The following is a 15,835-nucleotide window of genomic DNA, read 5'->3' as shown; positions in this document are numbered from 1 at the left end:
ACCAAAGTTTCTGCACCATGAGTTTCCAGGGGTGGCAGAGTTATGGCTAGGGGAAGAGGCATGGATAGGGATGATGTCTAGGGGCAAAAGCAGTGTGGATGTGGAGGCAAGCTAAGCAGGAAAAACTGGGGGTACAAGCTAAGGCATGGACTGGGGTGATGTCTAGGGGCAAAAGCAGTGTGGATGTGGAGGCAAGCTAAGCAGGAAAAACTGGGGATACAAGCTAAGGCATGGACTGGGGTGATGTCTAGGGGCAAAAGCAGTGTGGATGTGGAGGCAAGCTAAGCAGGAAAAACTGGGGGTACAAGCTAAGGCATGGACTGGGGTGATGTCTAGGGGCAAAAGCAGTGTGGATGTGGAGGCAAGCTAAGCAGGAAAAACTGGGGGTACAAGCTAAGGCATGGACTGGGGTGATGTCTAGGGGCAAAAGCAGTGTGGATGTGGAGGCAAGCTAAGCAGGAAAAACTGGGGGTACAAGCTAAGGCATGGACTGGGGTGATGTCTAGGGGCAAAAGCAGTGTGGATTTGGAGGCAAGCAAAGCAGGGAAAATGGTGGCTAGAGGCAAAGGGATGTCCATAGGCAGCAAGGGCAAAGATGCAAAACTCTCCCGTTTCAAGAATTTTCCTGACTTGTTTCCCCACAAAACATTCCTGGGAGGAGGGCTGAAACACCACCCTCCTCCTCCTCCGCTGTTAGATTTACCCCAGCTACGAGCTGAAAACGCTGCAACACTGGTGTGGGGAGACGTCAGCAGGCTGGGCTGAAGCTCATCAGCTTGGGAGACGGACAGCACACTGCCTCTGAGGTCAGGGATGCCATCCTGGATGAGATGGCAATTTGTTTATCCCCGCTGCCCCTGGGGCCAGGTTTTTTAGCTTGTTGGAGGGCTCTGGAGCTTGCCAGCCTCCAACACGTTCCATGCCTGGCCCACATGTTCAATGTAGTGGTGCAATGATTTTTAAAAACATACCCCAAATTAGCTGAGCTAAGGGTGAAAGTGCGGCACTTGGACACCCACTTTCCCAAGTCTACAGTACCTGGAGCTAGCCGCAATACACTCCAGCAAGGCCTACATCTGCCTGAAGCACCTACTGTTGTGCGAGGTCACCACACGCTCTAACCCTAGATACCGTATGTTCAGCAGGGTGTGTGAGCAGCAGAGACCTTTGATGGAGTACCAGCTACAAAACCCAAGGGTTCCTCAGAGTCAGCTCCCTCACTTTCTGCACCATGAGTTTCCATGGGTGGCAGACTTATGGCTAGAGGCACAGGCATGGATAGGGGTGATGTGTAGGGGCAAAAGCAGTGTGGATGTGGAGGCAAGCTAAGCAGCAAAAACTGGGGGTACAAGCAGCCGGTGACATCATCACTGACAAGCACAGCTGTCTGTCAGCTGACAGGCTGACTTTCACCAAAATGAACAGACAATGGATAGACTCATCATATACATGTCAGTTACATGACAAATTTAGTGCAATTTGCAAGTCCAAGATGGTTTGGAGATCTGCGGAGAGGAATCTCACCACCTCTTGCGGGTGCCATCATTTGGAAGGCAAGCCCTGGGCTCAGTGGGTGAGAGCAAGCGCAGGATAATCGTCGTTTGGCCTGGCGGCCACTGCCTCTTCCACTGTTGACAGGGCTGGCGCTGCAGTCCAGACCAGGAGCCAGGACACCTCCACATCTGCCTCTGACACTTTGGGGAGTTCACCCTTATCCTCACCTTTTCCTGCCATTTCTCCTTTTGCCCGCGCCATCATGCGCCTCTTCCCAGCAACTCCCCATCTCCCAAGCCTTTCATTTCATGCTAAAGTACAGCGCAACCCACCCACATGCCCAAGGCTTCAACGGCCTCATCTCAAGAAATCTGGCCCAGGAGATGTTGGAATCCCGGCTGGGGGACACTCTGCCCTTTTTGGGCAGAGTGTCTACTGCGCCACCGCACTGTGCCGTCCACACCAGCACTTTCCCCCAAACATGAGGCGGTCCCTAAATTCAGCGCTTAGCCCTAAAGTTCCATGTGACCAGTTACGAATGGACAAGTGCATGCGGACAGGGACGCTACCTTTCAATTTGGGCACAGTGGTTGAATGTAGTTGAGGCGTGGACCGGGTCGCAAAATGTGGTGGCCTGACTTGTCTCCCCACACAACATTCCTGGGAGGAGGGCTGAAACACCACCCTCCTCCGCTGTTAAATTGACCCCAGCTACGAGCTGGAAACGCTGCAACACTGGTGTGGGGAGACGTCAGCGGGCCGTGCTGAAGCTCATCAGCTTGGGGGCCAGACAGCACACTGCCTACAAAGTGAGTCATGCCATCCTCGATGAGACGGCAATGTGGTTTTTGCCACTGCACCTGGGCCCAGGCATGTTGTCATGTGTGATAATGGCCGTAACCTGGGATTGGCTCTGTAGCTTGGCAGCCTGCAACATATTCCATGCCTGGGCCACGTTTTTAACTCATTGCTGCTAATCTTTTGAAAAAGGTACCCCAATGTTCCTGAGCTACTGGTGAAAGTGTGGCGCTTGTGCGGATAGTTTTTAAAGTGTATAGTTGCCGCTGCTAGCCTCTATGCATTCCTACAACGCCTGTACCTGCTGGAACAACGGCTGTTGTGCGACGTCTCCACACTGCTGGCACTAAACATATCATGTGTTGAGCAGAGTGTGTGAGCAGCACAGACCTTTGATGTAGTTCCAACTCCAAAACCCTCGGGTTCGTCAAAGTCAACTCCCTCAGTTGCTCAACCATGAGTGGCCATGGGTGGCAGACTTATGTGAAATCCCATCCCATCCATTGCACTGGACACGAAACATTAGCATGCGCTCAGCACAACTTCGGATATGGCAGATGCGTTAAGCAGGGTGCAGGGTACAACACAGACCAGGCCCGAGCACCAGGAACAGGTGTTAGAAATACTGCAGCATCTGCCATTTCCTTCCAATTTTGGGGTTTTGGACCCGCCACCGACTTGTCTGGACCTAAGTGGGGATCATGAGACACAGTTGCCATCAAGGCAAGCTGTGGTCATGTGCGGTTTGCAGTAAGGGGGCAGTGCGCAATTGGAAGAGGAGTTGGTGGATGACGAGGCCACCGACCCCACATGGACAGGGGTGATGTCTAGGGGCTAAAGCAGTGTAGATGTAGAGGGAAGCTAAATCAACAAAAAACCTGGGTAGAAGCAAAGGCATAAACTGGGGTGATGTTTAGGGGTGAAAGCAGAGTAGATGTGGAGGGAAGCTAAGCAGCAAAAACAGTGGGTAGAAGCAAAGGCATGCAAAACTCTACCCTGTTGGAAGACTTATTCCTAGGTCTGGAACACGTTAATGGCCCCCCTGGACAAATTACTGCCACTCAGGGGCCTAGTGTCACCAGGAGGGACAAGTATAGGCGCATGTTGTGGGAATACCTGGCCGACACCAGCTCTGTCCTCTCCGATCCCTCTGTGCTCTACAGCCTAAACTTATTTTCTCATCTTTTTTTCTGAACTGCACATCTCTTGCCTGCTTCCTTTGGGATCTTAGAAATGGTGGTCCACTTCCACAGATGGTAACTTCAATAGACAGTGTAACGGGAGTAGCTGAGGGATCGCTGTCTTAACCACTTTTTGGCACAAAATTAACTTCCAAAGCCAAATATGGTGCAAGTATATGATGCAAGGACACCTACACACCTATCTCTGACACATTGGGGAGTTCACCCTCATGCGCCCTTTTGGCCTGCACCATCATGCGCCTCTTCCCAGCCACTCCACATTTCCCAAGCTTTTCATTGCAGGCAGAAGTACAATACAACCCACCCCCATGCCCAAGCCTGTAACAGCCTCATCGATAAACTGCTGGCCCTGGAGATGTTGGTGTTTGTTTATGCTTCTGGAGACCCAGGACTTCCGTCAGCAGATGGCAGCTGGGGCACCTCCCTATGCTGGGCCTAGCCGTTACTACTTCTCTTGGTGTGCTGTCTCTGCCTTGCGCCTGCATGTGTCCCATAACATCAGTCGGGCCCAGAGCTCTGCGCTTTGCTGCAAGGTCCACTTGACCACCGACACATGGACAAGCGCCTGTGGTCAGGGATGCTGCAGTGCTTATCTTTAATGACAGGCAGGGTGAATGTGGTGGAGTCTGTTCCCCGGGTGCAAACTGGGGTGGCCTATCTCCTCTCCCAGGCCAAAATTCATGGCAGGAGTAGACTGAAACCCTACGAAGCTGCAACCTCCACCCCAGCTACTAGCGGAAAACACTGTAACACTGGCATGGGGAGATGTCAGTAGGCCGTGCTGAAACTGATCAGCTTGGGGGACAGACAGCACAGTGCCTCCGAGGTCAGGGATGCCATCCTGGCTGAGATGGCATTTTTTTTTCCCTGCTACACCTGGGGCCTGGCATTTTTGCGCCTGTGATAATGGCTGGAACCTGGTAGCAGATCTGGAGCTTGCCAGACTCAAACACGGTCCACGCATGGCCCACGTTTTCCAACTTGTTGGTGCCATGTTTCTTTGAAACCTACACCATTGTGCCTGATATACAGGTCAAAGTGGGGCCATTTTCGTAAGTGAGAACTAGCCTCTGCTAGGCAGAAAACATTCAGAGCACACTCCTCTCATCTTCGCACCGTTGGCTGGCGGAGGAAGACGAGGGGGTTGGAGTGGCATCTGATGTCCCTATCCCACACGAGGCTAGAGGGTGCACTTCAGTGCATCCCATTGCTTCACCACAAATGGTGTGAAGGGGAGTGGAAAATGGAGGAAATGGAGAGTGACCCTTACAGTTGGGGCCAGCAAAGGCATGCCAAGTAACACACTGGCACACATGGCTGACTTCATCTTGGGTTGCTTTTCAACACATATTTCACATCATGAAGAACAAATAATACTGGATTTTTTCAAGCCTCGAACCCCGGTCTAGGTCTAATGTCTGTTCCTTTCTTATATTAGGGGAGAGGGAAAAAAAATTACTTCAGTGATACGTTTAGCGTACATAGACTGACTATTAATGTGTATCCCACTTAGTGTTGTTAGGGTTACACACCGTCACAACCTGGCTAAAGCTTCTATAGCTGTTAATAAAGTCAACATAACTTTACGGTATCCAAAAAGACAGCTGGTACCGACAGAGAGCAAGACAAATGTCACCCAAAGCTGTGAGCTCTAAACACCCACAGTGACTTTGGCGTCATCATCATTATAAGGGAGTGGGTGGTAATAAATAACTTGGCAGTGCCTAAAACCCAAAAAGCTTATACAACTATATTTACATTAAGATACACAAATGAAACTTTTCAGTAGCATGTCATGAGACAAGCTGATAAGCTCTTCCTTTGTGCAGTGCTATTTGAAAGTTAAACGCTGCCTTTATTTTAATTCTGGAGAAGGTGCAGACATTAGATTTAGAACATGTTGTCTTCATTGTCCAAATCCTCTATATAGGTAACGCGTTTTTCGGGCCGAGCTGTCTGGGAACGAGCTGGTGCAGCACTGACAACCTGGGTGAATATGGCAAGAGCCTGAGATGTAGGGTGAATGAATCCCCAAATTATTTGTGGAATTCCCAGTGAGACAATGGCACTGTATACCAGTATTAAAAATTGTGGGTGCACATAACCCCCATATATTCTTTGAATTCCCAGTCAGACAATGGCACTGTATACCAGTATTAAAAATTGTGGGTGCACATAACCCCCATATATTCTTTGAATTCCCAGTCAGACAATGGCACTGTATACCAGTAGTAAAAATTGTGGGTGCACATAACCCCCATATATTCTTTGAATTCCCAGTCAGACAGTGGCACTGTATACCAGTATTAAAAATTGTGGGTGCACATAACCCCCATATATTCTTTGAATTCCCAGTCAGACAATGGCACTGTATACCAGTATTAAAAATTGTGGGTGCACGTAACCCCCATATATTCTTTGAATTCCCAGTCAGACAATGGCACTATATACCAGTATTAAAAATTGTGGGTGCACATAACCCCCATATATTCTTTGAATTCCCAGTCAGACAATGGCACTGTATACCAGTATTAAAAATTGTGGGTGCACATAACCCCCATATATTCTTTGAATTCCCAGTCAGACAATGGAACTGTATAGCAGTATTAAAAATTGTGGGTGCACGTAACCCCCATATATTCTTTGAATTCCCAGTCAGACAATGGCACTGTATACCAGTATTAAAAATTGTGGGTGCACATAACCCCCATATATTCTTTGAATTCCCAGTCAGACAATGGCACTGTATACCAGTAGTAAAAATTGTGGGTGCACATAACCCCCATATATTCTTTGAATTCCCAGTCAGACAATGGCACTGTATACCAGTATTAAAAATTGTGGGTGCACATAACCCCCATATATTCTTTGAATTCCCAGTCAGACAATGGCACTGTATAGCAGTATTAAAAATTGTGGGTGCACGTAACCCCCATATATTCTTTGAATTCCCAGTCAGACAATGGCACTATATACCAGTATTAAAAATTGTGGGTGCACATAACCCCCATATATTCTTTGAATTCCCAGTCAGACAATGGCACTGTATACCAGTATTAAAAATTGTGGGTGCACATAACCCCCATATATTCTTTGAATTCCCAGTGAGACAAAGGAACTGTATAGCAGTATTAAAAATTGTGGGTGCACGTAACCCCCATATATTCTTTGAATTCCCAGTCAAACAATGGCACTGTATACCAGTATTAAAAATTGTGGGTGCACATAACCCCCATATATTCTTTGAATTCCCAGTCAGACAATGGCACTGTATACCAGTATTAAAAATTGTGGGTGCACGTAACCCCCATATATTCTTTGAATTCCCAGTCAGACAATGGCACTGTATACCAGTATTAAAAATTGTGGGTGCACGTAACCCCCATATATTCTTTGAATTCCCAGTCAGACAATGGCACTATATACCAGTATTAAAAATTGTGGGTGCACATAACCCCCATATATTCTTTGAATTCCCAGTCAGACAATGGCACTGTATACCAGTATTAAAAATTGTGGGTGCACATAACCCCCATATATTCTTTGAATTCCCAGTGAGACAATGGAACTGTATAGCAGTAGCAAAAATTGTGGGTGCACGTCACCCCAATATATTCTTTGAATTCCCAGTTAGACAATGGCACTGTATACCAGTAGTAAAAATTGTGGGTGCACGTAACCCCCATATATTCTTTGAATTCCCAGTCAGACAATGGCACTGTATACCAGTATTAAAAATTGTGGGTGCACATAACCCCCATATATTCTTTGAATTCCCAGTCAGACAATGGCACTGTATACCAGTATTAAAAATTGTGGGTGCACATAACCCCCATATATTCTTTGAATTCCCAGTGAGACAAAGGAACTGTATAGCAGTATTAAAAATTGTGGGTGCACGTAACCCCCATATATTCTTTGAATTCCCAGTCAGACAATGGCACTGTATACCAGTATTAAAAATTGTGGGTGCACATAACCCCCATATATTCTTTGAATTCCCAGTGAGACAAAGGAACTGTATAGCAGTATTAAAAATTGTGGGTGCACGTAACCCCCATATATTCTTTGAATTCCCAGTCAAACAATGGCACTGTATACCAGTATTAAAAATTGTGGGTGCACATAACCCCCATATATTCTTTGAATTCCCAGTCAGACAATGGCACTGTATACCAGTATTAAAAATTGTGGGTGCACGTAACCCCCATATATTCTTTGAATTCCCAGTCAGACAATGGCACTGTATACCAGTATTAAAAATTGTGGGTGCACGTAACCCCCATATATTCTTTGAATTCCCAGTCAGACAATGGCACTATATACCAGTATTAAAAATTGTGGGTGCACATAACCCCATATATTCTTTGAATTCCCAGTCAGACAATGGCACTGTATACCAGTATTAAAAATTGTGGGTGCACATAACCCCCATATATTCTTTGAATTCCCAGTGAGACAATGGAACTGTATAGCAGTAGCAAAAATTGTGGGTGCACGTCACCCCAATATATTCTTTGAATTCCCAGTTAGACAATGGCACTGTATACCAGTAGTAAAAATTGTGGGTGCACATAACCCCCATATATTCTTTGAATTCCCAGTCAGACAATGGCACTGTATACCAGTATTAAAAATTGTGGGTGCACATAACCCCCATATATTCTTTGAATTCCCAGTCAGACAATGGCACTGTATACCAGTATTAAAAATTGTGGGTGCACATAACCCCCATATATTCTTTGAATTCCCAGTGAGACAAAGGAACTGTATAGCAGTATTAAAAATTGTGGGTGCACGTAACCCCCATATATTCTTTGAATTCCCAGTCAGACAATGGCACTGTATACCAGTATTAAAAATTGTGGGTGCACATAACCCCCATATATTCTTTGAATTCCCAGTGAGACAAAGGAACTGTATAGCAGTATTAAAAATTGTGGGTGCACGTAACCCCCATATATTCTTTGAATTCCCAGTCAGACAATGGCACTGTATACCAGTATTAAAAATTGTGGGTGCACGTAACCCCCATATATTCTTTGAATTCCCAGTCAGACAATGGAACTGTATAGCAGTAGCAAAAATTGTGGGTGCACGTCACCCCAATATATTCTTTGAATTCCCAGTCAGACAATGGCACTGTATACCAGTAGTAAAAATTGTGGGTGCACATAACCCTCATATATTCTTTGAATTCCCAGTGAGACAAAGGAACTGTATAGCAGTATTAAAAATTGTGGGTGCACGTAACCCCCATATATTCTTTGAATTCCCAGTCAGACAATGGCACTGTATACCAGTATTAAAAATTGTGGGTGCACATAACCCCCATATATTCTTTGAATTCCCAGTCAGACAATGGCACTATATACCAGTATTAAAAATTGTGGGTGCACATAACCCCCATATATTCTTTGAATTCCCAGTCAGACAATGGCACTGTATACCAGTATTAAAAATTGTGGGTGCACATAACCCCCATATATTCTTTGAATTCCCAGTGAGACAATGGAACTGTATAGCAGTAGCAAAAATTATGGGTGCACGTCACCCCAATATATTCTTTGAATTCCCAGTCAGACAATGGCACTGTATACCAGTATTAAAAATTGTGGGTGCACATAACCCCCATATATTCTTTGAATTCCCAGTCAGACAATGGCACTGTATACCAGTATTAAAAATTGTGGGTGCACGTAACCCCCATATATTCTTTGAATTCCCAGTCAGACAATGGCACTATATACCAGTATTAAAAATTGTGGGTGCACATAACCCCCATATATTCTTTGAATTCCCAGTCAGACAATGGCACTGTATAGCAGTATTAAAAATTGTGGGTGCACATAACCCCCATATATTCTTTGAATTCCCAGTGAGACAATGGCACTGTATACCAGTAGCAAAAATTGTGGGTGTATATAGCCCCAATTCTATTGCTAGGGGACTTGCAGGGTATTTCTGAGGTGAAGGTGGGGGGGCACACCGTTGGAACGGGGATTTGGGGTGTATATATGGGGTATACGGGAATACACTGTCAGTGTGTTCCATTCAGGATCCTGGGAAAGCTGGGTTGCGGCGATTGAGCCCGTCAGTGCCACGTTACACTGACAAGCTTCTCCCTGGAATTGAAGTTATATGTAAGCCCAATATATTCTTTGAATTCCCAGTGAGACAATGGCACTATATGGCAGTAGCAAAAATAGTGGGTGTATATAGCCCCAATTCTATTGCTAGGGGACTTGCAGGGTATTTCTGGGGTGAAGGTGGGGGGGCACACCGTTGGAACGGGTATCGGGGGTATATATCGGGTATACGGGAATACACTGACAGTGTATTCCATTCAGGATCCTGGGAAAGCTGGGTTGCGGCGATTGAGCCCGTCAGTGCCACGTTACACTGACAAGCTTCTCCCTGGAATTTAGCTCTTATAAGAGCTGTTGGTTGTCTTCTCCTTCCTATCCTAGCCTGTCCCTGCCTACCCAGAATCTAACCCCTAGCTAACTGGACGGAAACCTCCGTCCTCGGTGAATTGCAAGCTCAGAATGACGCGAAGCTGGGCGGCGCTGTTCTTTTAAATTAGAGGTCACATGTTTTCGGCAGCCAATGGGTTTTGCCTACTTTTTTCAACGTCACCGGTGTCGTAGTTCCTGTCCCACCTACCCTGCGCTGTTATTGGAGCAAAAAAGGCGCCAGGGAAGGTGGGAGGGGAATCGAGTAATGGCGCACTTTACCACGCGGTGTTCGATTCGATTCGAACATGCCGAACAGCCTAATATCCGATCGAACATGAGTTCGATAGAACACTGTTCGCTCATCTCTACCTATAACCCATCTCTCTTCTTTCCTGAACAGTCTTTAAATTTGATTTGGTCATAAATCAGATTAAACGATCATTCAAAGAGATGGTTGGGAGCCAGTCTGCCAGATGGCTTAGCTAGTGAACAGCATTCTGCAGCTTGCCATGTATTGCATATTATATTATATGCAATAATACTAGCTGCAGAGCTAAATGGCTCAAACTTTAAATGCTATTAAAGAACCCAATGTCAAGGTGCCGATGGCATTTTTTTATTTTTTTTTTTATTTCACACTCATTTTAAAGAAAGAAACTAAAACATAGAGAGTCAGGGAATGCAACTGCGGAGGACAGAAGATGTATTGAAATTAACAAAAAGGAAAACTATAGGAAGGAAATGGTATCAGCCTAAACACAGATTTTAAAAAAAGGATATGCAATATCCTGTATATACTGACTGGAAACAATTACCTGGGCCTGCCCTATAAACTCCATAAGCCTCTCTAATTCTGTTCGAATAATATGAAAAGTAGAATTTAGATCACAAGAATGAATAAAATGGAACAAGCTAGCTTCTGGTTGAATATACAACATACTCTAATACCCAGATATACCCATACAATTCTGTAAGTAAGGGTTAGTAAATTACTGTCTAATGTTACATAGACAACTGTAGCTTGTTTGCAAACACCATTAGTCACCAAAGTCTTTTCTACCTCACGTTACACTTCTAGTAAAACCAGTTACTGTTGCTCAAAATAACTTTCACACGTTCCTTCCAGCAATGTACTTTCGCCAACAATTCAACACGATGATCCTTCCTTATTTGGATGCCAAATTTGTCTTTAAAGCATAATTCCAAATATAAAACAATTTCATAAATAAATTAAAAAGTGCAAAAGAAATTTTGTAATAAATCTTGTAAAAAAAGGCATCTCAATTTAGCAGATGAATAAAGAAAATTGTGACAGTAAAAGCTAAAAAGGTATTTCTTGCCCCTTATAATACATGGCAGCCCTTTGTAACCAATGACAGTACAATAATTGATGGAAGTCATTTAATAGTGATAGCAAACAACAGGTATACACATGTATATTTTCATTTATCAGAATGCTTTCTTCCCTCCAGCCTACACTTAAAGGGGTTGGCCACTTTCAGACCAGTATTGAGAAACAAATGTTATGGTTTGTATAATAAAAAGTTGTGCAGTTTTTCAATATACTTTCTGTATCAATTCCTCACGGTTTTCTAGATCTCTGCTTCTTGTCATTCATTCTGTTACTTCTAGTGGATAAAACTCTGTCCATGGTCATGTGATTTACGGTCCATGGTCATGTGATGAGCACACAGGTGCCACTCGTTACAGTCACAGCACAGTAATCAGACATCGGCCTGGTAATCAGCTGTGCACCTGTGCGCTCATCACATGACCATGGACCGTAAATCACATGACCATGGTCAGAGTTTTATCCTCTAGAAGTAACAAAATGAATGACAAGAAGCAGAGATCTAGAAAACCATGAGGAATTGATACAGAAAGTATATTGGAAAATTGTATATACTTTTATTGTACAAACAATAACATTTGTGAGACTCACCGTGTGAAGGGGCCCAGCGCTCGGCTCAGTTCGAGCTGTGCACGCGAGCACTTTCCATTCACTTCAATGGGAGCGCTCGTAGAGTAAAAAGCAGCCCACTCATTTCAATGGGGAGCGCTCATATGCCGGCTCCCCATTGAAATGAATGAGATGTGCTTTATACGCGCTGATTCTGAACGTGTTTTAACATTCAGAATCAGGCAGCGTATCAGTAGTGTGAAGGGGCCCTTAGTTGAAAAGTGACACTCCTATTTTTTTTATTAGGTACCACTTTTACTTTTTCAGTCTTATGTTGTCAATTTCTAAATGAGTTAATCTTTCGAAAGAAATGGAAAAATCTCCATCAACTTCTGATATGTGGTCTATATTTTATTGTGAATAACGTGGTTTTATGAGATTTCCAAATCTTTGCATTCTTGTTTGCCTTACTTTTTACATGGAGTATTACTCCATGGATATAATACTTGCTCATGAGCTGAATGGGGCGCCATTAGCAAAAAGTGTCAGATGTCACATGCAGCTGACACTGTTACAGCACCCATCATTCAAGCTAACTTTAGTCATAGGTATTTAACCCTTTGGATGCCATTGTCAATTATGAACAATAGTGTGACACTTAAATTGGCATCCTCGATCACAGATGCAAAGAATCTGTTTCCATATGGTCTTTGGACTTACCATTATTATCCCGGTGTTAGGTCCCGCAGTACACTGTGGATATGCTATTAATGTTTATTGTGGTTAAACCCCCTTCTGCACATAACCGTAGTGTTTTTTTACGGTCCACAAATAATGATCCACAGAAAACATGTCTGTCAGCTGCAAAAATAGATAAGCATAATACTTGTATTATCCCTTAGACCTGTCTGTGCCACAACTGCCTGCAAAATAGGACATGCTTCATAACTTGCAGCTGTTTGTATATGGCATAAACACACAGCCACAAAAATTACATACATGTGTATGGGCCCATAGAAAAGAATCGGTCTGTACTACAGTCATGTCCAGGAAGCCTAAGTGCCAACAGCAGTTACCACCTCCACTTATACTAAATACTAGAGATTAATCCAAATTTTCCAGGGGTAGGGGTAGAGGTTGAGGGGTAGAGACTGCGTAATGTTGCTGAATAATAAACATTAAAATGGGAGTTTTCATTGAAATGATTAATATACTGTATATCCGGATTAAATGACATTCTACATTGAAGGTCATTTTGGCTAATTATTCCTTGAAACATCTTTGAACATCCCAGTTGTAAATACAGCAGTTACTTTAATCTGTCTTCCTGTTTTTAGACAGTAATAATAGGTCCTTTATGATTCACTTCCACATACAAAGAGGAGTTTTTTGCTTTCTGTACTATGTTTTCCAGATTACGTTTAATGGATTACATTATAAAGTATAAAAACACTTAAATGATTAAGATTTCCAATATATAATATGGAGAATAATTAGTAGAAGCAATAAATTAAGAGTTAGACTTGAGGTACCTAAAAATAGCTACAATAATTTAGAAACACCTCGAACAAAGAATGTTTTCACCTGGAGTCACGAAAGACCTAATATTCTGCCACTGCAGAAGAAAACAGTTATGGCACTTAAGATGAATTTATAAGTGAATGCTTAATTGAAAGGGGTAAGTAGTGGGGGGTACTCCAACAGTCCACACAGGCAATGTGGAACTGAAGACACTATAACTGTATAAAGAATCTGTGGCTGACACTATAAAGGTGCTCCGTGGGTGTTACTGTAGTGGGCATTGGAGTTGCACTGATATGGGGCATCTACTAGCACTTATACAATAACAGTTAATTTTGTGGGGACACCTAAATGCTTTGTATAACCCAACCAGAGGTTCAGTCAATATAAAAAAGTAAAAAGAGATTTGCATGTTCCTGTTTGTTATTTTAAAATGTCACCAAATAATATCTTTAAGTAATTTGTTAGCCAGTTTACATTTGTTTTGTTGTTGATTTGTGAGCTCCAATGGGCAGGGGTGTAACTTGAGGGGGGTGCAAAGGATGCCGGGGCCCATGAGCCTTAGGGACCCCATAAGCACTGGCATCAGTATTCAGATTGCAGCTTCCATCTGGCCCATAAACCAAGGAGACTCACAGATTACCCTAACCACACTATGTGTGATTAAACTCCTTAGCACCTGTAACCATTATTATTACAAAGTCACTGTAGGGACGAAGAAGGGGGCCCCGGACTAAAGATTGCACCAGGGCCCACAAGACTTTAGTTACGCCATTGCCAATGGCTATATCTATCAATTTCATATCAACCTTAGTAGAATAAAATATATCAAAACTAGATTCAACATTATCAGAAATATACATAAACCATCTAGATGAAAAAGAACTCATATGTGGATTGCTTCTTATTTCTGGTTCTAGTGTGAATGGACAGACTTCTAATGAGGGTCCATAGCTTGCACTCATTTATACCCACTCTGCGCTGAACTTTTTTCACTGTACCCATACTTAACACTGTACCCATTATAATGCTTACCTTTTTTTGGCTTGTGACTTTTCTGTAATTTTTCATTCTGTTCATATTTTGCCTCTCTCTCTTTCCATCTTCTTACTTGTTCCTCCCTCATCTTAAAGAATAAGATCTGCTTTTGTTCTTCACTCAGTTCTGCCAGGAGTTCTGGATCAATGAACATATCAGCTAATATTTGTTTAAGCATGGCTGGAATTGCGTATAAAAACCTTCTTAAATAAAAATTCCTTAAATTTTAACTCCAAGTGATATTTGTAATATTCCAGTAGATTTGATGGTAATTGGGGATATTTCTTTGTACGTCAAAATATCAAAATATAAATGTATAATATAAGATCCATGTCAATCCATGAGTATCATATATGCATTCCTGGAAGACAAACACAAAACATGGTCACTACGTGCGTATAGAATATAAAACAGTAAGACATATGGTATACTGTAGCATGATATACTGTATCATAGTGTGGTCCCTGTGTGTGGTCTTTATGAATAAGTTACCTAACTTATCACATAGCACAACATACTTAAGCATAGCATGCAAAAATCTGTAATGCAAAGTATTAGATCATGTTACAATTTCTAGTAAGCTTGCCCAACCCAGGCACTCCCTTTTAGTGAACGGTATTTGCCACTAGGGAGAATGAAAGGTTAAAACTGCCATTGGGAAAAAAAACAAAACAAGTTGATAGTTTTCAGTAGTTGATACCTAACTTATGACCCTGCTTCAAACACTGGAGAAGGGGTTAAATCTGTCACATGGGTTCATGGCATCTTACAGGAATCACTGACCTGAGACCCTGAGAACTGATAAGAACCAGGAATTGTTTACATTGTTTTTACCAATTACTCATAACCCTCTACCCCCCTTCCTCCTAGAATTCTATCCCTATGTGTCCTTTTGTACATAAATATGCATCCTTCAGAAATGGTTTTTAAATTTACTTGAGAAAGGAGCCTAGAGTTTCGAAATGTTGTAATCTGTCATCATTATTAGTTAGCCATTAAAAAGGTATCAACTACTGAAGACTATCAAGTTTGTTTTTTTTTATTTTTTTTTATTTTTTAAATATTTCCTACCCACTGGCTAACACGGTATGAGAACAAACATTTTCCTTATTGGGAAAAAAAGACAGACATTCTTAAACATGTAATCTTTAAACCTACTATTTCCAAGCATTTTTACTCCGGATTAAGGGTTGTTCATCTATAATTGCTGACCATTACATATAAATATATAACATCATAACACAAAAATACTATAGTTCTACCAATGAATAAACCCTGCTTATGTTAGTCAGCACTCCACCATAGTAAAATAGCTTTAATTATTGGTCAAAGAAATAGGATATACCAATAGCTCTTATGTTCGTATAATGCTATCATGCTGAGTTTATATTCTGATTTTTACTGGATTCATTCTATAAAGGTTA

The 15,835-nt window shown here is 42.8% G+C and overlaps 1 protein-coding gene across 2 annotated transcripts in view; it reads right to left on the bottom strand.

Moving 5' to 3' along the window:
* Positions 1-15,835, bottom strand: part of SH2D4A (SH2 domain containing 4A) — a 75,994-nt gene that overhangs the window by 49,793 nt on the left and 10,366 nt on the right. For both annotated transcript variants that reach the window (XM_075283733.1, XM_075283734.1), the window contains exon 2: positions 14,409-14,772. In XM_075283733.1, coding sequence (XP_075139834.1) covers positions 14,409-14,589 — 181 coding nt within the window. In that variant the 5' untranslated portion in view covers positions 14,590-14,772. The remainder of the gene's footprint in view (positions 1-14,408; positions 14,773-15,835) is intronic.

The sequence above is a fragment of the Leptodactylus fuscus genome, chromosome 1, assembly GCF_031893055.1.
Source record: "Leptodactylus fuscus isolate aLepFus1 chromosome 1, aLepFus1.hap2, whole genome shotgun sequence".
Lineage (NCBI taxonomy): Eukaryota > Metazoa > Chordata > Amphibia > Anura > Leptodactylidae > Leptodactylus > Leptodactylus fuscus.
This window is presented reverse-complemented; position numbering and strand designations above follow the sequence as displayed.